The 24,920-nt window shown below is 47.1% G+C and overlaps 1 protein-coding gene across 2 annotated transcripts in view; it reads right to left on the bottom strand.

Annotated features, from left to right (window-relative positions):
- Nucleotides 1-24,920, bottom strand: part of FAM107A (family with sequence similarity 107 member A) — a 64,705-nt gene that overhangs the window by 20,642 nt on the left and 19,143 nt on the right. Inside the window, exon 2 of one of the 2 annotated variants that reach the window (XM_054480742.1) lies at nucleotides 4,439-4,502. In XM_054480742.1, coding sequence (XP_054336717.1) covers nucleotides 4,439-4,502 — 64 coding nt within the window. Of the gene's footprint in view, nucleotides 1-2,080; nucleotides 2,237-4,438; nucleotides 4,503-24,920 lie in introns of those variants that run through there. The other variant, XM_054480743.1, reaches the window with a different exon arrangement.

The following is a 24,920-nucleotide window of genomic DNA, read 5'->3' as shown; positions in this document are numbered from 1 at the left end:
AGGACATACACCAAGTAACCGATGGAAACCTCTAGAGGGTATTTAAACCCCAGAAAATTCCGTAACGGGGCTCTTGAGGCCCCGTGCTCGGCCCCCCTCCCGCCCTGTGGAGTGTACTTTCATTTTCAATACATCTTTGCTTTTGTTACTTTATTCTTTCCTTGCTTTATTTGTGCGTTTTGTCCAATTCTTTGTTCAAGACGCCAAGAACCTGGACACCGTCAAAGGGTAACACTTGTAGAGTGGTGGAGGGAAGGAGCCAGGGATATTAAGTGCTCATCAGTGCAGCCTCCGTCCCTTTTCCGAGACCCCGCTCCCTCCCTGGCTCTTTACCCGCAGGCGTGCAGCCCCTGGAAACACTCCTACGTGTTTGCTATTCTGCGTGGGTTGATAGCTAAGAGGTGAGGGAGAACACAAGGCCTTCAGATTAGGGAGACCCCCTCCGCAGCTTTGAGAGACGATCGAGAACTGGGTGGGGACACTCGGGGTGGCGTGCTTTGTGGGGAAATCGCCGGAGCTGGGATTGGAAATCAGATTCGTCTGATGATAAAGCTACTCCTTCTCTGCCTGTCCCGCCTCAGCCAGATTTGAGACCCTCCTTTAGGAAGGCGCCGCCAGTCCTGAAGTTTGGGCCAGTTCTTGCTTTGGGACTTGGAGAACTGTGGTTCCAGTAACTGGGTGGCGGGATTTCCCCCAGGCGGGGCTTAAGCTGGAAGGGCGAGCAGTTCCAGAGCGGGCCGCGCGGGGCGCGGGGACAGGCACCGCCGCTGCAGACGCGGCAGCTGGTTTGCCTCGCGCTTTTGGCTCCAGCGGTCGGCAGGCAGGCCTATGGGTGGGGCGAGCTCCTTGCCCAAGGCAGAGGGTAGCTGGCCCGTGAGCCCAAGTCCCTTGATGCTTTGTAATCACGGACCCCCACAGTGCAGGACCCCAGCACGAGATAGCGTTTCACCTCCTCCAAACGTCTCTCTCCAAGGAGAGTCCGGAAGAAAATACCCCAAATGCTTACCGGGGCTTTGCTTTCTCTTTTTTCCCCCCTACATCCCTGTATTCTCCGAATTATTTGGACACTGGTCATATATTAAATGGTTAACTTCATTTTTCTAAATAAAAAGGCCTATTTCCTGAGTAGAAAAGAAACATGTGCTTACTGCAAACAAGCAAACAAAAAGATGGAAGAGAAAAAGCACCTATCATCCAAGCCCCAACCTTAAGAAATAAAACCACCCAGTGTTTCCTTCCAAATAGTTGCATGCACACATATAGAAAGGCGGTTGCTCTCCTAGCTCTGCCTTCCCTTCCCCTCCCCACCTTGTGTCATGCCTCACTGGCCAGCAGACCTCCTTCAACCGCGCCGCCGGGCTCCAGTTTCTTTATGCCCCATTGCCTGCTACTCGGGTCGTGCCCATTTTCCTCTCTCCTGGCGCAAACTTCCTGCGCCTACAGCCGCCTTCAGGCACTTGTGTGAGTCTCTGTTTAAGAGATCAGCCAGGAGGTGGAACCTCACAGGACTTCTGTGGTCAAGAAACTGTGTGAGCGTGTTCTCACACATAGGAAGAAAGCAATGTATGTCATAGATCCCCAAAAGGATGAGTGCAGGAAGAGGGAAGGAACAAAGGAAGGAAAGAAAGGCGGAAAGGAGGAAGAAAAAAAAAAAAGAAAAGTAATTAAAAAGAATGACGTGAGGATCGTTTGAGCCCAGGAGTTTTGGAGATCAGCCTGGACAGCACTAGGGAGACCTCGTACCTACAAAAAATTTTAAAAATTAGCCGGGTGTGGTGGTGCGCACCTGTGGTCCCAGCTACTCGGGAGGCTGAGGCGGGAGGATGGGGAGGATCGCTTGAGCCCAGGAGTTGGAAGCTGCAGTGAGCTATGATTGAGCCACTGCACTCCAGCGGGGGAGAAAGAATGAGACCCTGTCACAAACAAACGAAAAAGCAAAAAGAATGACGGAAGGTTAGGAAAGAAGCAGAGCAACGAAGCAGAGGCGCCCAGCGGCGGACTGGCCAGGGACTGAGCGCCGTGCACCACCGAGCCCTCCTCGCGCACTTCCCGCGGCGAGGGTGGCGTTGCTCCCACTTACCCGACCGGAGCAGCACAGCCCGGTAGAGCCCGGTGGCATCGGAGGGCCCCCGGGCCCACTCGCCCAGCCTCTGCGCCATGCCCCGCGCCTGCTACTGCAGAGCCAGCACTGCTGGCCCCGGGAGCGCACAGCAGGAGCGTAGTCCGGAGCCGAAGCGCCTCCGCGACGGTGACGCGGCCCCAAGGCCCAAACCCCGCCGAGGGTCAGGTTACGGCGGGCGGCCGGAGGGGCGGGCGAGGAGACGCCGCCGCCGGGGGAAGGAGGGGGGCAGGGGCCGGGGCAGGTGTCCGCGCCCAGGTAGCAGGCAGGGCGCGGGTGAACGTCTGCAGTGAGGACTCCTAGCCCCGAGGTTCCAGGGCCAAGGCGAGAACACAGTGTCCTGACTTCCAGCCTCAGTCTCCCGCCTACTCTTCTGCTTTCTTTGGCCGCTGGCCTTGTTGATGCTACCAGCATGGGGTTCTGAAGTGCCATACCTGGGATCAGGTCCCACCACCACTATTTAATAGCTGTGTGACCCCACGATTTAGTTACCTAACCCCGCAGAAACTCAGTTTTCTCATCTGTAAAATGGGAATAACCAGGGTACTTTCCTCACACGGTTGCGAGGTTAATCAGCTTAGAGTGTGTGTGTGTGTGTGTGTGTGTGTGTGTAGCCCAGAACAGAGGCTGGTGCAGAACAAACACTATACGGTATACACTGGTACTTTAAAACATGTCACAAGTATCGTGGAGTGGGTGGCACTGAGAGGCAGGGTCTTTGCTGGGTGTGAAGGTTGAGGGCAGAGGCCTATGGAACTCCACCAGATTGCTTTCTCTGGCTTTGTGGAGTGTCTGTAACAATCAGAGATGAGTGGGCCAATCAGGTCTAAAAGTGGGAGGTGCCAGGCTCACCAGGGGGCTTCAGGAGATACAAGAAGCTGGCAATTTTGAGGATCTATTCTGTGTCTGGTGCTAAGTTTCTTCTAAAACAAAAACTCATGTTAATTGTGTGCTTCATGTTCTGTTTCATTTAATCTTCATAATCCTATGAAGCAGGGTCTATTAACATTGCAAATGAGAAAAAATGGAGACTCAGAGGGGTGATGCAACTTCTCTGAAGTCACACAGTGTGGGGCTGGGATACATGAAGGCAGGTGGTCCGACTACAGACCTTGGCCACCTGCTCTTCTGCCTCTCTGTTATCTCATTCACTCGTCACAACAGCCCTGAAGGGTGGGTAGTCCCTCCAGTTAACAGGTGAGGTCGTTGAGACTTAGGGAGGTGAGGTGGCTTGCACAACCAAGACCCAACCCAGTTCTCAGCCCACAAAACTTAAGCCCCTGAAATCTAGATTCCTGGAGCTGTCCAGGGTACTGGATGGCCTCTGTTCAAGGCTGTGTCTGAAAGAGCCAGGGAATCTTGAGCTGACTGTTGTGGTCTCAGCCACACAGTACTACCTCCCTTTGCCGCCTGTTACCAGCCTTGGTACCTTCAAGGCCAACTGTTGGCCAAACTCTCTTTTCTGGGCCCATGGCCACTGCCCAGATCCAGCTTCTGCTCTGACTCAGGGGTCCTGTACCTCTCTGCTCCCCAGACACCATCCAGTGTCCTGAAAGCCCATCTGCCACACCTCAGACACCAATCAGGGGCCCAAGGTGACATTTGATCTTTGGGGGCCTCATTGATTGGCCAGACTGATCATGTCTGTCATCAACAACCAGCCTTCAGGAGTGCTAGGCACGATGCCAGATATTTGGCATTCACTGTATTATGTCCTTTCTTCGGAGGATGAAATTATATCCAATTTACAGTTCATCTCATTTAATCCACTCAATAGCTCTTTGATCAAGCTATGGTTCTTTCTTTCTTTTTTTTTGTGGCTCACTGCAACCTCCACCTCCTCGGTTCAAGCAATTCTCCTGCCTCAGCCTCCCGAATAGCTGGGATTACGGGTGCACGCAACCACAACTGGCTAATTTTGTATTTTTAGTAGAGACGGGGTTTTGCCATGTTGGTCTCGAACTCCTGACCTCCAGTGATCCACCTGCCTCAGCCTCTCAAAGTGCTGGGATTACAGGCATGAGTCACCATGCCCAGCCTCAAGTATGGTTATGCCCCTTTTACAGTTGAGGAAATAAGACTCAAGTGACTTGCTCGAGATTGCACAATGAGTTGGTAGTGGAGCCAGAATTTGAACCCAGATGGTGCCAGAACTTGAACCCAGATGGTGCCAGAACTTATGCTGCAAGGGAGAAACCAAACCAGCTGTGGAGCAAAGTGGGACTCAGGGAAATTGTGGCCATGGGATGTACTTTTGTGGAGTATGCTGAAGGGATGGACTCTGGCCGCACCTAGGAATTCTAGGCGGGTCTGACTTACCTGAGCCATTTCGTCTCTGCTTCTCATTTTCACTATGAAATCTGGCCTGAGGAGAGTATGTTTTCTGTAAACAGAAAGAAAGTAGGTGGAGGTGAGGACCCTTGGTTCTTTGGCAGAGGGAGGGGTGATATATTCACAATGTATCTGAGTCTTTTGGCCACTGAAGGGACTGGTCAGTGTCAAAGTCCTCTCCAGAGAAAGAAATTACCATGGTCTTTGGAATGGATGTGTGTGTGTGTTTGTGTGCCCACATGGGTATTTATGAGACTCATGCTGTTTTTTAAAAAATAAACTTTATTATTTTTAAAAACAGTTTTAGATTTAGGGAAAAGTTAGGAAGATAGTACAGAGAGTTCTCTTATACTCCACACCCAATTTCCCTGTTATTAACACCTTACATGTATGCAGCTGTACATGTGAGTTGTATGGTGCATTTGTTACAATTAATAGACCATATTGATGCATTATTACTAACTAAAGTGCATACTTTATTCAGATTTCCTGAGTTTTTACCTAATGTCCCTTTTCTGTTCCAGGATCCCTCCAGAATACTACGTCACATTCAGTCATCATGTCCTCTCTGGCTGCCTTGGCTGTGGCAGTTTCTCAGACTTTCTTTGTTTTGGATGACTCGCACAGTTTCTTAGAGTCCTGAGGCCCATGTTCTTTTAGGTTGAGCTCACGCCCATGCTGTTCCTTTGGCCTGGACTGCCTTCTTCCCACCTTCCCGGCAAAGTCCTCATTCTTCAAGGGCCAAGTCAGAAGGCTTCAGGGCTTGGTCCTTAGGGCCAGTTCTTGGACATCTTCTCTTCTCTCTGTACACTCTCAGAGCTTTGAAGAGAACTCTAAGCCAACATTCCCCTGATGTATTATATATTTTCAATCTGGACCGTGCTTCTGAGCTTTGACCTTGTCCAATCAGCTACCTGACATCTCCACTTGAAAGTCTAATAGGCATCTGAAACTCACCATGGCCCAAACAGAACTCTTGACACCCCAAGCCTCCAACATGTGCCTCCCCTGTCTCCCAGATCTCAGCACATGGCTCTACTCTGACCCTGTTGCTCAGACCAAGAGGCTGGGAGTCTTCCTTGCCCTGTCTTCCTGCAACCCCACAGTCGTCTGATCTCCCAGGCCTGATGAGTCCATCTTCTAATGAATTTCTGGAGTCCATCCACTTCTCCCAGGCCTCCATGCCACCACCCTAGCCTGGGTACCACTGAATGCCTGGATACCAACAGTAACTTGTTCTCTGTATTAGTCAGTTTTCACACTGCTATAAAGATACTACCTGAGACTGGGTAATTTATAAACAAAGATGTTTAATTGGCTCACAGTTCCAAATGGTTGGAGAGGCTCCAGGAAACTTATAATTATGGTGAAAAGTGAAAGGGAAGCAAGGCACATTTTACGTGGCAGCAGGAGAGACAGAGAGAGAGTGCATGCAAGGAAGTGCCACACTTTAAAGCCATCAGCTCTTGTGAGAACTCACTCACTGTCACGAGAACAGCATGGGGGAATCTGCCCCCATGATCTAATCACTTGCCACTAGGTCCCTCCCTCGACATGTGGGGATTGCAATTTGAGATGAGATTTGGGTGAGGACACAGAGCCAAATCATATCACTCTCCTTCAAGTCGTTCTCCACAAAGACTCCAGAGTGAGCTTTTAAAGAGTAACTCAGACCCTGATTCTGCCCTCCTTGGAACCCTTCTGTGTCGTGTTTTCCCTTTGCACTGGGGACTCAAACCCACATGTCTTCCCCAGGCCTACAAGGCCTCTGCAGCCTGGCTTCTCCCTGCCAGCCTCTCAAATTCCATCTGTTTGTTCCTTCCACTGTGCAAGGGCTTGGATACCTCAGTGAACACAACAAAGGCCTCTGTTCTTGCAGCATTCACGTTCGCATTCTAGAGTGGGAGATAGACAATAAGCATGATGAATAAGTAAGGTAGACAGTGTGGAAGGAGACCAGAGACGCCAGGAAAAAGGGAGTGTAGAGGAGGGAAAGGGGGTGGCTGGTGGCAAGTGGGGACCACCTGTGGTGATAAATAGATGCTCGGTTCAGACGGGTCTCAATGGGAAGATGAGACATGGACACAGACTTGAAAGAAGCTGGGAGTTAGCCAAGCAGACGTCCTGGAGCAGGGTCAGCGGTTAGTGCAAAGGTTCCGAGCTGGGCTGTGCCCGGCATATTCAGGAGCAGCAAGGAGGTCAGGGTGGCTGAAGTGGAGGGAACACAGGGGCAGTCACATGAGAGAAGGTCAGTGAGGAGACAGGGGCCAACTTCCTCCATGCCCCATACTCCAACCACTGAGAACTCTCTGGGTTCTCTGAAAGCCATGGCTTCTCTCAGCTGCCAGCTTCTGCAGGAACTGTTTCCTTCACCTGGGAAGCTCCCCCATTCTGCCTGGCTCACTCCTTCTCATCCTTTAGGTGTTGGCAGAAATGCTACTTCCTCAGGGAGGTCCCCCTCAACCACGTGTTCCCGTAGCACCCAGACTTCCCCTATGTCAATACTTCCCACCGAATTATGACTCTTTCCGCCCTGCTTCCTTCACCATACTGTACTCACCTTGAAGAGAGATTGGGTCCTATTCACAGCTGTCTCCCCAGGGCCCAGCCTGGAGCTGTGCTTAGAGTGGACACTCAATAAAGACTTATTGAGGGAATGAATGAATCAGTGAATGAGGGAATGCAGCCACATAAAGGCCTCTGCGCTGTATGGGAAAGTGGGTAATTCCCCAGAGAGTGAGTCGGGGCCAGAACCAGGGGAGGCCTCAGCTGTGGCCTGCTCAGGGATGATCAGGGTGAACAGAATTGCCTGGGGTCCTGGTGTTTCCCCTGGGGTTTCCAATTTTGAACTCCACCACCAAGGAGGGGATAGAAGAGGGAGAGTGTTTGTGGTTTGAAGTATCTTTTGTGTTTTTTAATGAAAGGATTAAGGGAACAAGTAACCTTATCTGTGGAAGAAAATTTCAAGACATAGAAAAAGGACCTAGTCTAGAGAATCCAGAAGGGATCTAAGCTGCTGCTCAGCTCTCTCCACACAGACCTGGGAAGTTGGGCTGGGTCCCAAGGGCAACATTAGCATCACAAAGCCAGAATTTCAGAAGGAGCAGCTCCCAGACCTGGAGTTCAAAGAAATGTTCCTTGCCTCAGGGATTTGACCCTGCCTAGGACTGGCAAATTGACTTTACTCACATGCCAGGAAACTAAAATACCTCTTGGTCTAGGTAGACACTTTCGCTGGATGGGTAGAGGCCTTTCCCACAGGGTCTGAGAAGGCCACTGCAGTCATTTCTTCCCTTCTGTCAGACATAATTCCACGGTTTGGCCTTCCCACCTCTATACAGTCCAATAACAGACCGGCCTTTATTAGTTAAATCACCCAAGCAGTTTCTCAGACTCTTGGTATTCAGTGGAAACTTCATACCCCTTACCATCCTCAATCTTCAGGAAAGGTAGAACGGACTAACGGTATTTTAAAGACACACCTCACCAAGCTCAGCCTCCAACTTAAAAAGGACTGGACAGTACTTTTACCTCTTGCCCTTCTCAGAATTAGAGCCTGTCCTTGAGAAGTTACAGGGTAAAGTCCATTTGGACTTTTATATGGACGTACTTTCTTGCTCGGCCCCAACCTCATCCCAGACACCAGCCTTCTAGGCAACTATCTTCCAGTCCTCCAGCAGGCTAGACAGGAAATTCATCAGACTGCTAATCTTCTCTTGCCTACTCCAGATTCCCAGCCATATAAAGACACCCTAGCTGGACAATCAGTTCTTAAGAATCTGACCCCTCAAACTCTACAACCTCGGTGGACCAGACCCGACTTAGTCATCTATAGTACCCCAACTGCCTTCTGCCTGCAGGACCCTCCCCATTGGGTTCACCATTCCAGAATAAAGCTGTGTCCATTGGACAGCCAGCCTGATCTCTCTTCTTCCTCCTGGAAGTTGCAAGTGCTCTCCCCTACTTCCCTTAAACTCACTCGCATTTCTGAAGAGCAGTAATAACCCTCATGAGCCTAATACATCCCTTCATTCTATTAGGTCTATTCGTCCTTACCCTACTTTTTGCAACAGGGCTTTACACAGTCACCCCGACTACTTGGACTGCACCCCAAAAACTTGTCATCCCTACTATCTTCTGTCTAGTCATACTCCTATTCACCATTCTCAACTACTTGTAAATGCCCTGCCCTTGTTTACACTGCCGGTTTACACTTTTCCTCCATACCATCATAACTGATATCTCCTAGTTTTACCTCAAACCACCACCCTTAAGTCTCTCTTGAAGTGGATAGAAGATCTTCAGTGGCAAGGTACACTCCAATTCTTCTATCCTGACGAAGTCCTTTTTTTTTTTACTTTTCTACTGACTCTTGTCCTTGCCCCTGTTCTCCAGTCGCTCTCTACCCCTCCCTAATTACCTCTAAGATATACTAACAATCTCACTCACTCCCTCCTCACCATTTCTAATCCTTCCTTAGCGAACAATTGCTGGCTTAGCATTTCCATTTCTTCCTGCTCTTACACAGCCGTCCGCGCTCTACAAGTTGACTGGACTACCTCTCCCTCTCCCTGCATCTCCGAACCTCCTTTAATAGCCCTCATCTTTACCCACCTGAGGAACTTCTTTACTTTCTGGATGGATTTGTTGAGAACTGCCCAGACATTTCGCACCAACAAGCTGCCACACTTATTCGCATCTACTTACGGCCCTTTCTCCTTATGTCAATTCCACCCCCTCCCCCACCATATTTGGACCCGTCACAACACAAACTACTATCCCTGTTTCCTCTCCTTTGTGCATCTCTCGGCGAAGACCCACCAGAATTCCCTTAGGTAACCTTTCACCTTCTCTATGCTCTTTCCCTCCTCATTTCCAAAGCCCAACTATGGACATTACCAAAACCATTAGGGGCTTTTCAGCTCCGCATTACAGATAAGCCCTGTATCAATACTGACAAACATAAAAACATTAGCAGTTACTATTGCTTAGGAAGACATTTGCCCTGCATTTCACTCCATTCTTGGCTACCTTCCCCTTGTTCTTTGGACTCTCCTCCCAGCCCCCCTTCTTGTTTACTTATACCCAACCTCAAGAATAGCAGTGAAAGATTGCTTGTAGGCTCTGTGCGCTTTCTCATACACCATGAAAATCGAACCTCCCCCTCTACCCAGTTGCCCCATCAATCCCCACTACAACCTCTAACAGCTGCTGCCCTCGCTGGATCCGTAGGAGTCTGGGTGCAAGACATCTCTTTTGGTGCTCCCTCTCATCTTTTCACTTTACATTTCCAGTTTTGCCTTACTCAAGTTCTCTTCTTCCTCTGTGTCTCCTCCACCTACATGTGTCTACCTATTAATTAGACAGGCACATGTACACTAGTTTTCCTTACCCCCGAAATCAATTTGCAAATAGGACCGAACAGCTTCCTGTTCCCCTCATGACACCAACACTTCACTACTGTTTTGTAATTCTCTTATTATTAATATAAGAAGACAGGAATAGGCCTCAACTTACTGATGAAAAAAGAGGACTCTGTATATTTTTAAATGAAGAGTGTTTTTACCTAAATCAATCTGGTCTGGTGTATGACAACACAAAAAAACTCAAGGATAGAGCCCCAAAACTTGCCAACCAAACAGATAATTACACTGAACCACCTTGGACACTCTCTAATTGGATATCCTGGGTCCTTCCAATTCTTAGTCCTTTAATACCTGTTTTCCTCCTTCTTTTATTTGGACCTTGTGTCTTCCGTTTAGTTTCTCAATTCATACAAAACTGCATCCAGGCCATCACCAATCATTCTATATGACAAATGCTCTTTCTAACAACCCCACAATATCACCCCTTACCCCAAAATCTTTCTTCAGTTTAATCTCTCCCACTCTAGGTTCCCACGCTGCCCCTAATCCCGCTCGAAGCAGCCCTGGGAAACATTGCCCATTATCTCTCCATACCACCCTCAAAAATTTTCGCCACCCCAACATTTCACGACCATTTTGTTTTGTTTTTCTTATTAACATAAGAAGACAGGAATGTCAGGCCTCTGATCCCAAGCTAACCCATCATATCCCCTGTGACCTGCACGTTTACATCCAGATGGCCTGAAGCACCTGAACATCCACAGAAGAAGTGAAATTAGCCAGGTCCTGCCTTAACTGATGACATTCCGCCATTTGATTTGTTCCTGCCCCACCTTAACTCATCAATTCATCTTATGACAATACACCCTCCCCACCCTTGCGATAATGTATATTCCCCCGCCCTTAAGAAGGTACGTTGTAATAGTCTCCCCGCCCTTGAGAATGTACTTTTTAAGATCCACCCCCTGACTGTAAAAAATTGCTCCTAACTCCACCACCTATCCCAAACCTATAAGAACTAATGATAATCCCACCACCCTTTGCTGACTCTCTTTTTGGACTCAGCCTGCCTGCACCCAAGTGAAATAAACAGCCATGTTGCTCACACACACACACACACACACAGACACACACACACACACACACAAGAGATGTCGCTTGCACACCTGCCAACCCCCTTCCATGCAAGACTTGTTGGAAAATAAGGCCAACCTGTATCCAGTGGAACCTCAGTGGCCAAGGCAGAGGCCTCCCTCCCTTCAAAGGTTGGCATTTGGTGAGCGAGAGAATCTCCACCTAGATCATTGCTGATGCATTACTGATAACTGATAGCCTTTTCCAAGGACGATGCTGAAAAATATGGCCAACTGTCATTTGTTCTCACCGTTTCCAAATCGGGAGATGCTGGCTTAATTATAATTTTGGTTAGTGAAAGTTAGCAGACATAAATTCCAGAGGAAATACTATTGTGTAATGTACAATATGCCCCAATACAACTGGGCACAACTCAATCTTCCCTGAGGCAAAGACATCTGCTTTTTTCCTGTCCTTCCTGTGGTCCCCACCTGCCTCTTTTTCATGTCCTGATTGTTGAGAAAAACCTCTTGGCATTGGTCACCGGCGGCCTCAATGATCCTATCCCCAAATCCTCCTCTTCCCCAGTTTGTCCCATTGCTTCTCCTAGAGGCTGAGGCCTCAATGTGAAAGTGTCAAGGAGACCAACCATGGGCCCAATCCACATCTGTCATAGTCTTCCCCATGCACCAAGGAGCATTTAAGGGACCTTGCTTTATTTGTTTTTAAACATTTAAAAACTGAGGTGTACGCTGGGTGCAGTGGCTCACGCCTGTAATCCCAGCACTTTGGGAGGCTGAGGCGGGCAGATGGTGTGAGCTCAGGAGTTCGAGACCAGCCTGGTCAACAGGAATAAACCCCGTTTCTACTAAAAATACAAAAAATTAGCCGGACCTGGTGGTGGGTGCCTGTAATCCCAGCTACTAGAGAGGCTGAGGCAAGAGAATTGCTTGAACCTGGGAGGTGGAGGTTGCAGTGAGCCCAGATCATGCCGCTGCACTCCAGCCTGGGTGACAGAGCCAGACTCCGTCTCAAAAAAAAAAAAAAAAAAAAAATTAAAGTGTAGCATAAAGTCCATTGTGCAGCTCAGTGAGGTTTTATATATGTGTTCACGCACATAACCACCTCCAAGATCAAGATATAAAACAAGATTGGCTTGCTTTATATCTTGATATATATCACAAAATATATATCAAGACTGACTGCATCCCAGTCAATACCTACTTTCTCCCAGGGTAAGAGCCATTCTGGCCGCTGTCACTACAGATTCGTTTCTCTTGCTCTAGAACTCCACATCAATGGAATAATAAAATGTGCTCATTTTGGCCTGGCTTTTTTACTCAGCCGTGTGTTTGAGATTCATCAGTGTAGCTGTCTGTGTCAGTAGTTCATTCCTCTTGATTTCTGACTTAAGTATTCCATTTGGTGGCTATGTCACAGTTTGCTGATATATTCTCCTGAGAACGAACATTTGGATGGTTTCCAGTTTTTGGCTATCACTCATAAAGCTGCTATGAACACCTTTCCTTGAATTTTTGGGTCAAAATGAGTGCTCATTTCTGTTGGGCAGATATCCAGCAGTGGACTTGGGGGATCATAGGTAGGTGAATGTTTAGCTATAGTGGATACTGCCAACAATGATTGTGTCACTTTGTAGTGTACTTTTGACATCTTTACAACATAGATTTTTGGGGACACATTGAAGTCACTCCCATACACAATGCTTTGGATTGGCAGGGAGGAGGGAGGTGTTAGCAAAATTGCATCGCTGATAAACACGGATGAGCCTGAATTCTGAATTTGGACCTCAGGGTATTTGTCCTTAAAATCTGGAGTGAATCAGTTGGAGGTATGTGTCTAGGCGTCTTTATTTACACCTCCATTAGACTGTAAACACTATGAGAATAGGAATTGTAACTTATTCAGGGATGTGTCTGCAATGCCTAGCACAGTTCTTGGCACATAGGTGCTTTGTAAATAAAAATTAATAAATTATTAACTTAATAATTGTAGCAAACAGCTATCGAGCACATTCCAGTGCTAGGCACTGTGACATGACTTTACCGATATGGTCTCATTTAAACCTAATGAAAGTCCTCTGAGATTAGGGAAGAGTGAAGCTCTTGTTCTACAGATGAGGAAGGAAGCTGAGGCCTTCCGCAGGTTGAGATACACAGCTGGATGGAAATAAAAAAGTAAAAAAGATACACAGCTGGCAAGTGGTAGCTTTGTAATTAGACTTGAGGCAGTCTGACTCAGGAGCTTTCATGTGTGTGTGAGATGGCAAGAGCCTGCACCCATTTTACAGAGGAGGAAACTGAGGCTCAGTGAGGTTAAGGAACCCTTCTCCCTGGAGTCACCTGGGCCAGCCTCCCTACCTGGCTTATTCTTAAAGGTGGAATATTTGTAATGCAGAGCCCTGGCTGCTGCCCTCCTCTACAACCTCCACTCTCTGGAGCCCACAGCCACTGGATGTCGCAACGCTCACCCCGAGCCTCCACCTCAGTGCTTCACTCTCACAAAGCCACCCTGTTGTGAGGTGACGCCTGCCACCTCTCTTTTCCATCCCCAGGGATGGAAAGAATCAGACCCAGCAATCCTTCCTTTAAAGTGCTGGGCTCTGTTTGGAGCGGGCGCCCAGCCCTGGGACTTGTTCCTTTGCAGGGGTCCACTTACATCACATGGGTGTTGAGTTCTCAGCCGAGGTGCAGTAATGAGGGCACTGTTTTCCATCAAAGGAGGCCTCTACAATTCTGGTCTCCAGGGCCTTCTCACGCCTCCACTCATGCAGCCCCTTAGGTCTCAGAGACCCAGAAAACTGTCTTCCTGGAACTCAAGCTGAGGCCCTGGGTGGGAGCCACCCACCCCCCAGCAGGCAGCAGCAGCAGTCTTTTTTTCCTTACCTGGACTTTGTGTGTGGGTTGTTTCATTCCCCTTAAACGCTTGCAAAATAGTTCACACAAGTAATACATAAATCCACTGCTACTGTAAACATTCGGAACAACTCAGTTGCATACAGATTTTAAAAAGTAACATTTCTCCTTACTGTCCCAGCCATGCCCCAATCTCACCCCTTTCCCTGAGTCATCACTCTTTTTGATGCTGCATGTGTGGGTTTGGTCGTTTTTCTGCAGCTTCCTTTTTAAACTCTGTGATATGTCTTGGAGATATTTCTACGTTGGTACATGTAGATACACCTCACTCTTCTGATCTACTACAGTGTAAACTGCAGTGTGATGCCCCATAGTTGTTTTTTTTAAACCATTAAGCTTTAGTTGGACATTTAGGTTGCTTCCAATTTTTCTTTTCTTTTTCTTTTTTTTGAGACGGAGTTTTGCTCTTGTCGCCCAGGCTGGAGTGCAATGCTGGGATCTCGGCTCAGTGTGACCTCCGCCTCCCAGGTTCAAGCGATTCTCCTGCCTCAGCCTCCCGAGTAGCTGGGATTACAGGCACACACCACCACGCCTGGCTAATTTTTGTTATTTTTAGTAGAGAGGGGGTTTCACCATGTTGGCCAGGCTGGTCTGAAACTCCTGACCTCAACCTCCCAAAGTGCTGGGATTATAGGCATGAGCCACTGCACCCAGCCTCAATTTTTCACTATTACAAATAATTCTACTCCAAACACTCTTATGCTTGCTGCCTTTCAGTCCACATGGGTGAACGTTTATCTAGGGCAGACACTGGGAAGTGGAAATGCTAGACCAGGAAGTACATGTATCTTAAGTTTTAGTAGATGCTGCCAAATTATCTTCCAAAATGGCTGTACCATTTTCCATACTTGCCATCCGTGCCTGAGATTATGGGATTGTCCACACCTTCAGCAAGGCTTTATGTTATGAATCTAGGTTTGTCTCCTGAAAACTAATCTCTAGTGTTAGAAGTCGGGATAGTGGTTGCCCCTGTGGAGGGCAATAGTGGATGGGAAGGGGCAGGAGGGGCTTCCAGGGTGCTGTTGATGTTCTGTTTCTTGATCTGAGTGGTGGTTACACAGGCATTTTCAGTTTATAAAAATGTGTTAAGTGGTATACTTAAAACAAGTGCACTATTTTTTTTTTTTTTTTTTTTTTTGAGACGGGATCCCGCTCTGTCACCTAGGCTGGAATGCTGTGGTGTGATCTCGGCCCACTGCAACATTTGCCTCCTGGAGTCAAGTGATTCTCCTGCACCCAGCTAACTTTTTGTATTTTTAGTAGAAATGGGGTTTCACCATGTTGGTCAGGCTGGCCTCAAACTCCTGACCTCCAGTGATCCTCCCGCCTCAGCCTCCCAAAGTTCTGGGATTACAGACATGAGCCACCATGCCACGCCCAGGTGCAGTATTAAATATGCATGTTATTCTTTGGTAAAAATTTCAATTTACCCCCCACCCCTGCAATTTAATGGGTGATAGGACAATATCCCATGATTATTTCATTTTGGAGATTGGGCCTTCTTTTGATATTTGGCCTTCTGGATTCCTTCTTCTGGGTCTTTTGATAGTGCTTTGCCTGACAGGGGAAACCCTTTTTTGGAAAGGGGAAAAGGGGCTTAACTCTTTTCTGAGCATCTACTATATAGATGCTCTCGAATCCTCACAGCAACCTTTCAGGGTAGGTAGTGTTTACCCCATTTTACAGACAAGGAGGTGAGGCCTCAGAGCAGACCTGCCCGAGGTCATAAAATATCTGACTGCAGAGTCCTACTGTCCTCTCTGTCTTTTAAGTGACAGCTGCTCACGTGACAGGCTTTGGGCTACCCATGCAGTGGGCATGATCTTAACTAACCCCTGCAACAGCCCAGTGTGGCAGCTATATCGTCATCCCATTTTACAGATTAGAATAGTGAGGCTCAAAAAAGTTGAGTGACTTTTGCTCAGCTCCTCCAGTGATGGAGCAGGTTTGAGCCCAGGTCAGCCTGGCTCCAAAGCTGGGACAGGGAATTCGATAGAATGTTCTGCAAGGATGGATATGTTTGCTGTCTTTCTGATAACATGGTAGCCACTAGCCACATGCGACTGTTTAGCACTTGGGATGTGGCCAGTGCAACTGAGGAGCTGAAATTTTAGTCTTATTTAATCGTAATTAATTAAGTGGACTGCTTTGGATGGTGCAGCTCTAAGGAGACAGATGAGGGGGAGAAACGCCACAGGGGGCAGGCAAAGAGAACAGAGCTGCCACCAGGTGGGAAGCCTCCAGCCCACCACGAGGGACTCACTGAAGGACCCCCACAGGACCCGACAAAACCCTCACAGGTCTCCCTTCAGGCACCAGAACCATGCCCTGTGGAAAGAGCCAGCGTTTTGTAATCAGATGCAGCCTTACCAAGCCTCTTAACCTAAGACTCAGGTTCCTCGTGTATAAAATAAGTATCAAAATAGGGCTCGTTTTAATATTGAATGAGAGAATACGCAGTGCCTGGCACATAATTGGTACTCAATAGGCTATTTAATAATCACATTATTATTACCACAATTCTGTTATTGATCATAGGCTCACTTTTAAACTTTTAAATAAGCATTTTCATTATATAATGATAAAGCCATTTAAATTATTATTCACGGTTATTAAACAATTCAGATGGGTGTAAAGTGCAACCCCCAAATCTCCAAATACTTCAACCCCACATCCTCCTCCCAGAAAAAACTGATGTAATTTCTTATGCATCTCTCCAGGAATTGTCTCTGCTTCTATAAACATCTAGAATGATTCCGATCTATCCTTTAGAAAGTACAGATGGGATCACACTAAATGTGCCAGGCTGCACCTTGCTTTGTCACTTTATGGCACATCAAGGACATGTTTACACACGTGCACATTCAGACTCACCACATTTGCACAATGTTTCATAGCAGAGGTCATTGGTAACTTATTTTAGGGGTCCTAACTGATGGATATGTAAGTGGTTGCCATATATTTTACTGTTATGAGGAAGGTTTCAATGAATATCCCACATGTATCTTTCTGTACATGGGCAAGCACACCCACCCAGAGGGTAAATTCTTACCATTGGGATTTCTGGGTCAATGGCTGGGATATTTTCCACTGTGCTGGATCTTGGTATATGTACAATCTCATGTTAAACTTCTCAAGAGTACTGGATTTTAAAGAAATATTCTGACAAGTTCTTCTGAAAAGATTCTTCGAGTCATGCTAATAATCACCCCTGGAATGTATTTGCTGGGTGGGTTTGGAATTTTGGCAAAAACTGATATTTTCGTTAAGCAGATCTGGTTTGCAAAGTCTTTGTGGTGTAAATGTGGATGGGGCTGGGAGAGGGGACTTGGCAAGGGGGCTCCTGGAGGTCAAGGAACTGGATCCCCACTAATCTCATCTCAGGCAGGCTGGAGCAGACGGAGAAAATTCTGCCTTCCTGGGAGGCCAATCCTGTATGAGGCAGAGCTTTGAGCGCTTGTGAAATAACACACCAGGAAGCTGCTGAGTCTGTGGCTCAGGGCAGGGAAGGGGGAACAGAGAAGATACCCAACAGGCTTTGCGAATGACTGGACAAGGGCATTTCTCAGCAGGTGAAATCCAAACGGTCCACAAACTTAAGAAAGATGCTCTGCCTCCCCAGAAATCAAAGAAAATGCACACTCAAGCAACAATGGGGTATTATCTTTCACCTATCAGATTGGCAAAAATGAAAATATAATGATACTCAGTGTTGGAGAGGGTGTGAGGAAACAGACACTCTGGTGTACTCCTGGAGGGAGTGCTGATAGTACAGGCGTCCTGCAGGGAAACATGCGTCGAAAGCCCTACAAACCAGGCAGATATCTGTGCTGTTCCATTTCTAGGAATTTGTTTTAAGAAAATAATTGAATACATTTCACAAAGATATATGGTCAAGAATGTGCATGAACAAGCATTGTTCAAGATAATAAGAAGATCAGCAATATGGTAAATGTCCAGCGATAGGGGATTGATTAAATTTTACTATTTCTATACAATGTAAAAATCTGTGGCTAAGAAGGATGTTGTAGACCTAGGTTTACTAACATGGAAGATGTCCACTATCTATTTATAAAAATTAAGTGAAAAAAACAGGTTACAGGATTGGTTATATATTTTGTTACACACGTAGTGTTACTTTACGTATTGAGTCGTACATATCTATATTTATCTCTATATAGTATTACTTATATCAATTAAAGTAATGGCCAAACTACAATGACTTTTGCACCAACCTAATATATACATGTTTGTGGGTGTAGATATGTGTATATACATGTTTGTGGATGTAGATATGTGTGTATGTGTGTGTGTCCATATATAGGTATGTTATGTGAATTTACGTGAATAATGTTTGGAAGAATATGAACCAAAATGTCCTCAGTGATTATAAACAAGTGGTGGGGAATTTTATTCATTAATTAATGTATTCATTCAGTTTCATAGTTCTCTGCATTTCTTGAGTTTTGTTTTTTCAATGAACCTGTGTTTTATAATTAGAGAAATGCTTTGTTATATTGGTTTAGGAAATAAAGGAAGTTGATAACTCTGCCTCAACTGTATTAAGCAGTCTAAATGCAATTATTTCCCCATACCAAGACTGTCCCCAGCTCTTGTGCACATTAGAAGCTCCCTATGATCCCAGGCCTGTCTTTAGTTATGATGAGGATAATGAGAAGGAGGACAATGATGTTCGTATATTGAGCACCTACTATGTGCCAGGCATTGGCTGAGTACTTCATGTGCATTCTATCGTTGGATGCTCACTGTGGCCCAAGAGGTAGGTACTATCATATCTTTAGATTTTCTAGAAGGAGAGCTTGAAATGGGGACTTGCTGCAAGTGACTTCTTGAGGGACCACTGTCATGGGAAACCTTTAAAAGTGTAAGGGAGGAAAGTAGGATGGAGCAGGAGAAGAAGTTAAGTCAAAATGTGGGCTCAGCTGAAGTCTGGGCTCAGCTGAAATCTAGCCTCAGGGGGATGTCGTGGGAAGTCTGGAGAGTAGATGGCACTGCAGCATCATCCCCCCCATAGGCAAGGGGCCTGGGCTTTTGTACCTCCATATCTGTTGGTCATTGGCTATAGGACAATGGGAAGAGGGTAACCTGCAAGATGGGCTCAACCCCCAAAGTATCTCTGGGTGAGGTACTTCCCGTTATCCATGGGTGATTGTCTGAGAAGGGTGCAGCTGTGAGCAATCAGCACGCACAGTAACAGGCATGTGCGTGTGCTGGATCAATAAAAGGGATCTAGGTGGAGCACCAACCTCCTGCATTTTACAGATGGGGCTCACAGAGGTTAAGTAACTTCCTCAAGGCTCCCCAACTAGTAACTGGGTTTTGAGCTCCTGTTGGAAGACCATGCTCAGAGCCCTGAAGCTGGACTACTTCTCTTTTCACCGAAAGGAAAGAGGTTGAGGCTGTGGGTGGAAGCCCTCCCAATAGCCCCTGCCCCACCAGATGCCCCTCCGCCTGCTCTCTGAGCTTCACACTAGCATGTCGGCTGATGAGCAGTTTCCACCTGGGCTTTTGAAGGAGGGAGCCACAAAAAGCCTTTGTGTTTCTGTAAAGGTCCCTGAAGATTGTACTCTCGGTGGAGCTAGTTGCTAGGAGACATTTCTCAAGAAAGGTTCCTTTGGAAAATGAGCTCAGGCTCTGCCTACAATTCAACATTATTATACTTGGGAGAGTGACACCCCAACTTGTGCTCCCTCCAGAGCATTAAACGCAGATCCAATTCCTTCTCCAACCGGTTCTTCCAGGCCTCAGCTCAGAGCATGTCCTGGGCTGATAACAGTTCCTGTGCCAGACAGATTCAGAATCCTGGAGAGAAAGGGCCCTTTGAGATGATCTGCCTTCACCCTCCATTATATAAATGGAGAAACTGAGGCACAGAGCACTGAGGGACTTGCACAGTGAGTTAGTGGCAGGGTCATAACTTGTTTCTGTCATTGTTGCACGTGACAGCCTCCCCCACACCCTGGGCCCCATAAGGTCAATCAGCGGGACCTCAGGATGTGTGGACTGAATGCACTTTCCTTTATTAATCCTTGTGTTTCAAAGATTTTGGGGAATAAATTATTACTTTGCTCAAATGGAGATAAGCAGCTGGCATTTGTTGGGCATCTACTATGTGCCAAACACTGGACTAGGTGCTTCAGGGTCTTCATCTACTAACTCTGACCTCCAGACCATCTTGGAGTTAGTTTCTATTGGCTGCTTTTTTCTTGACTAAGGATCACATTTTCCTGTCTCTTTGCATGTCTCAACAATTTTGATTGTATACTGGATGTTGTGTGTGTGTGATGTGTTGTGGAGACTCTGGATTTTGTTATCTTTTTCTGATGAGCGTTAGGTTTCATTTTAGCAGGCAGTACAATTATTAGGTGATCCCTTTGAAGTTCCATGGGCTTGTTTTTGCACTCCTGCAAAGTCCAAGCTCTTTCCCAAGTCCCTTTAACTTGGTAGGACTCACCTCCAAACTTTCTCCCCTGAGGGTCTTGAAGGATTTGGTTTTAGGCTTTGTTATGCAGCTCTGGAGTATCCCTTACACCACAGTATAGTCTTCACACCTAAGGCACAGCCTTCTGGTGTCTCAGCTTGATGTCTAGGATGAAGGTCTCTCCAATGTCTCCCAGCCCCAGTTCACTCTCAACCCTATAACAGCTGCTCTCTGGTAAGTCTCAGATAGTCTGACCCTGTGCCTGCAAATCCCAGTCCTTGGGTAAGAAACTGTGGGTCATGGGGGACTCCCACACAGATTTTGGGGCTCCCTGTCTATGCAGCTCCCTCCTCTCCAGTGCCCTGTCTTGCAGATTCCTTTTGCTTTAGTTGCTCCCAACCCTGATCTCTGCCTCCTGAGCTCAGAGGGACTATCATGTTCTGTTTGGGCTCCGTCGTCCTGTGCCATAGTTGGGAAATTGTCCCAGGATGAGAGTCCAGGTGATAAGGGGCTCACCTTGTAAGTTTCCTTTCCTTCAGAGATCACAGTAGCTATTGTCCACTGCCTGAGAACATTGTCTCTTATTTTGCCAAGTGTCAAGTTGTTTTTAGTGGTAGTGCTAGTGTGGCTCCAGGTCCTCTATCATGGCTGGAAGTGGAAGTCCATCTCGTAGTGAGGCATCCTTACCCGCTCTCTATAATCTTGGAATGCTCACCAGGACCCTGAGAGAAAATGCTTAAGCCTTCACTGAGCCAAGGTTCAGAGAGGTACAGTGACTTGCCCAAAAGGCACAGTAGTAGACCTAAGAATCAGGTTTGCTGAACTTCACAGTCCATGCTTTCTCTTTGTGTGGCCCCTGCTTTCAGCAGAAAAGCTAAAATCAAAACTAAATGTCACTGTCACTATCACCAAGGCAGCAGCAGTTTCTGAGTTAATCTATGTATTTTCCTACATCCCATCTCCACTGTATACCTTAATTCCTGTGTCTGCCACTGACCCTCTGGTCTGGGAGGTGATTGCTCTTTGCATGGATGATTATGCAGTTATCTCTTTTTTTTGTTTGTTTGTTTGAGACGGAGTCTCACTCTGTCACCCAGGCTAGAGTGCAGTGGTATAATCTCGGCTCACTACAGCCTCTGTCTCCCAGGCTTAAGTGATTCTCCTGCCTCAGCCTCCCAAGTAGCTGGGATTACAAGCACCTGCCACCATGCCTGGGCTAATTTTTGTATTTTTAGTAGAGGCAGTGTTTCACCACGTTGGCCAGGCTGGTCTTGAACTCCTGACCTCAAGTGATCCACCTGCCTTGGCCTCCCAAAGTGCTGGGATTACAGGTGTGAGCCACCATGCCCTGCCTATGCAGACATCTCTTACAGAGTGTCCATTGTGTTCTTCCTAGAACACTTTCGCTGTCTTACTCTCTTGCTCTGCTGCCTTCAATGGCTCCCTATGACACACAGTGGCACTTCACAAGGTGTAGAATTGAGAGCTGCACCTTAGGGAATGCTATAGTCTGTAGCTCTCCTTTTGGAGAATCACATCTGGATGTGTGAACAGAAGAGGCCCTGCAGGAGAGAAACCTGTTTAAGTGAGCTTAATCCAGTCTGTTGGACCTGAAACTCTTGGCTCACCTAACACTTATTAAAGTCTTGTGGAACACACTGGAAAATGTTGGACCACAGAGTACAGGCTAAAGTTTCTATCTGAATTCCAGCCCTTCTACATTTCAGTCTACTCTCAATTTCCTTTCTTGTGACTTCTTGTCAACAAACCAACCCCCACCCCCAATACCTATTTCTCCCTCCAGCCTTCACACTCTTCTAGTTTAAGAATGAGATAATCTTGCAGCTGCTGGGAGTTTCCATGAAGGGGGACTGGCCCAGGAATGAGGTCAACCAGAGAAAAGCAGAGCCCTGAGAGAGGGACTAGGTCCTGAAGACTTCATTTAAGACGCAGGATCCAGCCTTGCTTGATGTCATTACTCCTAGACTTTCACATACAAGAGCCAAAAAATTGTCTTTTCTTCCCCCTTAACCCAGGGCTCCTGCAACCAAAAGAACACTTGACTGTGGCATCTTTCCAGCCTCCTGGTAAGTTTTCTGAGATTGGGTACTATGTCCTGTCCATTTCTATTCCCTCTCTGGTTTTTACACAGCATGGTACCAAGGGTTGGGAGTCAAATGTCTTGAGCCAATGTTCCATGAGGCTCCCTTTCCTTGGTCTAGGATATGCCACGATGTTTGTATCATGGAGCTAACTTTGCAGTTGCCAACCTAGAGTGGAGTTTTCTTCTGGAGGGTGAGGGTGAGGATGTTGTTGAGGAAAGGGGAGCTGGCTGTGGTGGGAAGAGTGTGGGTGTGGGAGACAGACCCCTAGGTGGCCTCCATGACTCTCACCACTGTGCTGACACTTTGGTGTGGTCCTCTACCTCTCCAGAGTGGAGGGTGGGAGCTATTTTAACAATAGAATATGGAAAAGGTGAGGGTGTGTCACTTCCATGATCATGCTAGATGGATTTGTATATGTGCATGCATGTGTGTACATGTGTGCATGTACATGTGACTCTGTCCTGCTAGCATACACTAACAAGAGATTCTCCTTGCTGGCTCAATGAAGTTAACAGCTAGGTAAGGTGCCCCCATGGCAAGGAGCTGTGGGCAGCCTCAAGAAACTGGGTGGCCTCTTAGGACTTGAGGGCAGCCTCCAACAAGCAAGCAGCAAACCTCTGGGGCCTTCTGTTCTACAACTGCAAGGAAATAAATTCTGCCAACAGCCTGAATGAGCACGGAAGTGAACTCTTTCTTAGTCGAGCCTCTGGATGAGAACACAGTTCAACTCATGCCTTGACTGCAGCCTGTGAGAGTCTGAGAAGAGAACAAGGTAAGCGGTGCCCAGACTCCTGCCAAGGGAAACTGTGATATGTGTGTGGTTTTCAGTCACTGATTTTGTGGTCACTCGTTATGCAGCAATAGAAAACCAAACCAACAGACTTTGAAGAATGAAAGACTTGGGTTTGATTTCTGCTCCACTTTACCAGTAGTGTGACCTTGCATGAGTCACATCACCACACTGAGCTCCAGTTTTCTCATCTACAAATGGGTGCAGACTTGGGAGAATTAGAGATGATAAATAGAAAGCACCTAACATGGGGCCTGGCACAGAGTAGGTGCTCAATAAATAGTAGTTAAGAGTTACCCTGATTTTTAATTTTCTTCATTCATTTTTCTAAATTTTCAATAATGATCATGAATTACCTTGATAAACAGAAAGAACAATTTTGCTTAAAATAAGAAGGAAATAGAGTTGTCTAAGGTCACATAGCTAGTCAGCAGTAGAGCGAAATGAGACAGCCTAAGCCTCCTAGGCCAGATCTTTTCCCAGAACAACTTCTTCCTTATCTATGGAATAACAATAACAGCAACAGCAACAATTACCCTAAGAGCCAGGCAGCTCCCCTGGACCAAACCTGCAAGGTGGTATAGTTATCCCCATTTTACAGATGGAGAAGCTGGGGCCAAAGTCCCACAGCCGGCAAGTGGCAGAGCTGGGATTTGCCTTCTGGAACTGGAAGGAACCACCTAGTCCACAACATCCAAACCTGGCCTGGATTCTCCTTCCCCAGACCCTCTTGGAGGTGGCATGGGGGACACCTGGGCTTTCTGGAATGAGGCAAAGGCAAGGAAATCAGCAGTGAGACCTCGCCCAGATCCCATTACGCCAGGCGAGATCGCGTTTCCCCTGTTCTGGCGCCATGAGCAGGGCAGAGGAGCGGGCAGGCAGCCACTTTCCTGGTTATTCAAGTAGAAAATTACAGGTGCCCAAAATAGCCTGAGCATTCTTTTATTAATGAATAAGCAGTGAGTCGGCAGAGCTGGAATGAGGCTTTGCATGAATCTCTTTCCCCTGGCCACCTTCCTGAGATCTGCAGGGACCCTTGGCTCTCAGAGGGGACTTTCTCAGGAGTTGGGGGAGCTGGCAGGATTGGGATGGGAGCATTTTCAGGGCCTGGTCATGGGAAAGGGGACAAGGAGTCCCCATGATGCAGGAGCTGGAAATGGCCCCAGTGCTGAGGGATGGAGTTCCCAGCAGATGCACATGAAGAGATGGCAGGTATAGGTCCATCCCAGCCACTCTCTTCTGGCTGTGTGGTCTTGGGCAAATGGCATAACGTGTCTGGGCCTTCATTTCTTTTTCTGTAAAATGAGGTAAATCATAAACTTACAGAAACGTTTGTTTTCTCCTGACCATAAAATTAATTGTAGACAATGTAGGCAATGCTCATTGTAGACAATGTAGAAAGTGGAAAAAAATACAAAAGTGACCATGATATCTCCCCTGCTCACCCCATTGCCCCTTCCTGAATTAAGATAATTAGCATTAATGGTTGGTATTTATTGTTCTAGTCTTCTTCTTATACACATATGAAAAAATGGCTGGTACAGCTTAGTGCCTGAGCTGCTGTGCTCTAAAAATGGAACCATCACTTACAGTCAACAAATATTAGTCAGTCAACAAACACTGTGAGCACTGCCCTAGGCCCTAGGGTGGCATGGAGGAAGGTTTCCCCCAACATCTCCCACAGCCTCTTTCTGTTTTTCAAGCCCTCTGGCAATGACTTCACCGAGTCCTCAGAGCCACCTAGGGGGTTGTGGAGGAGG

This window comes from Pongo pygmaeus, chromosome 2 (assembly GCF_028885625.2).
Source record: "Pongo pygmaeus isolate AG05252 chromosome 2, NHGRI_mPonPyg2-v2.0_pri, whole genome shotgun sequence".
NCBI classification, from domain to species: domain Eukaryota; kingdom Metazoa; phylum Chordata; class Mammalia; order Primates; family Hominidae; genus Pongo; species Pongo pygmaeus.
Note: the sequence above shows the minus strand (reverse complement) of the source record. Positions and strands in the feature narration are given on the sequence as shown.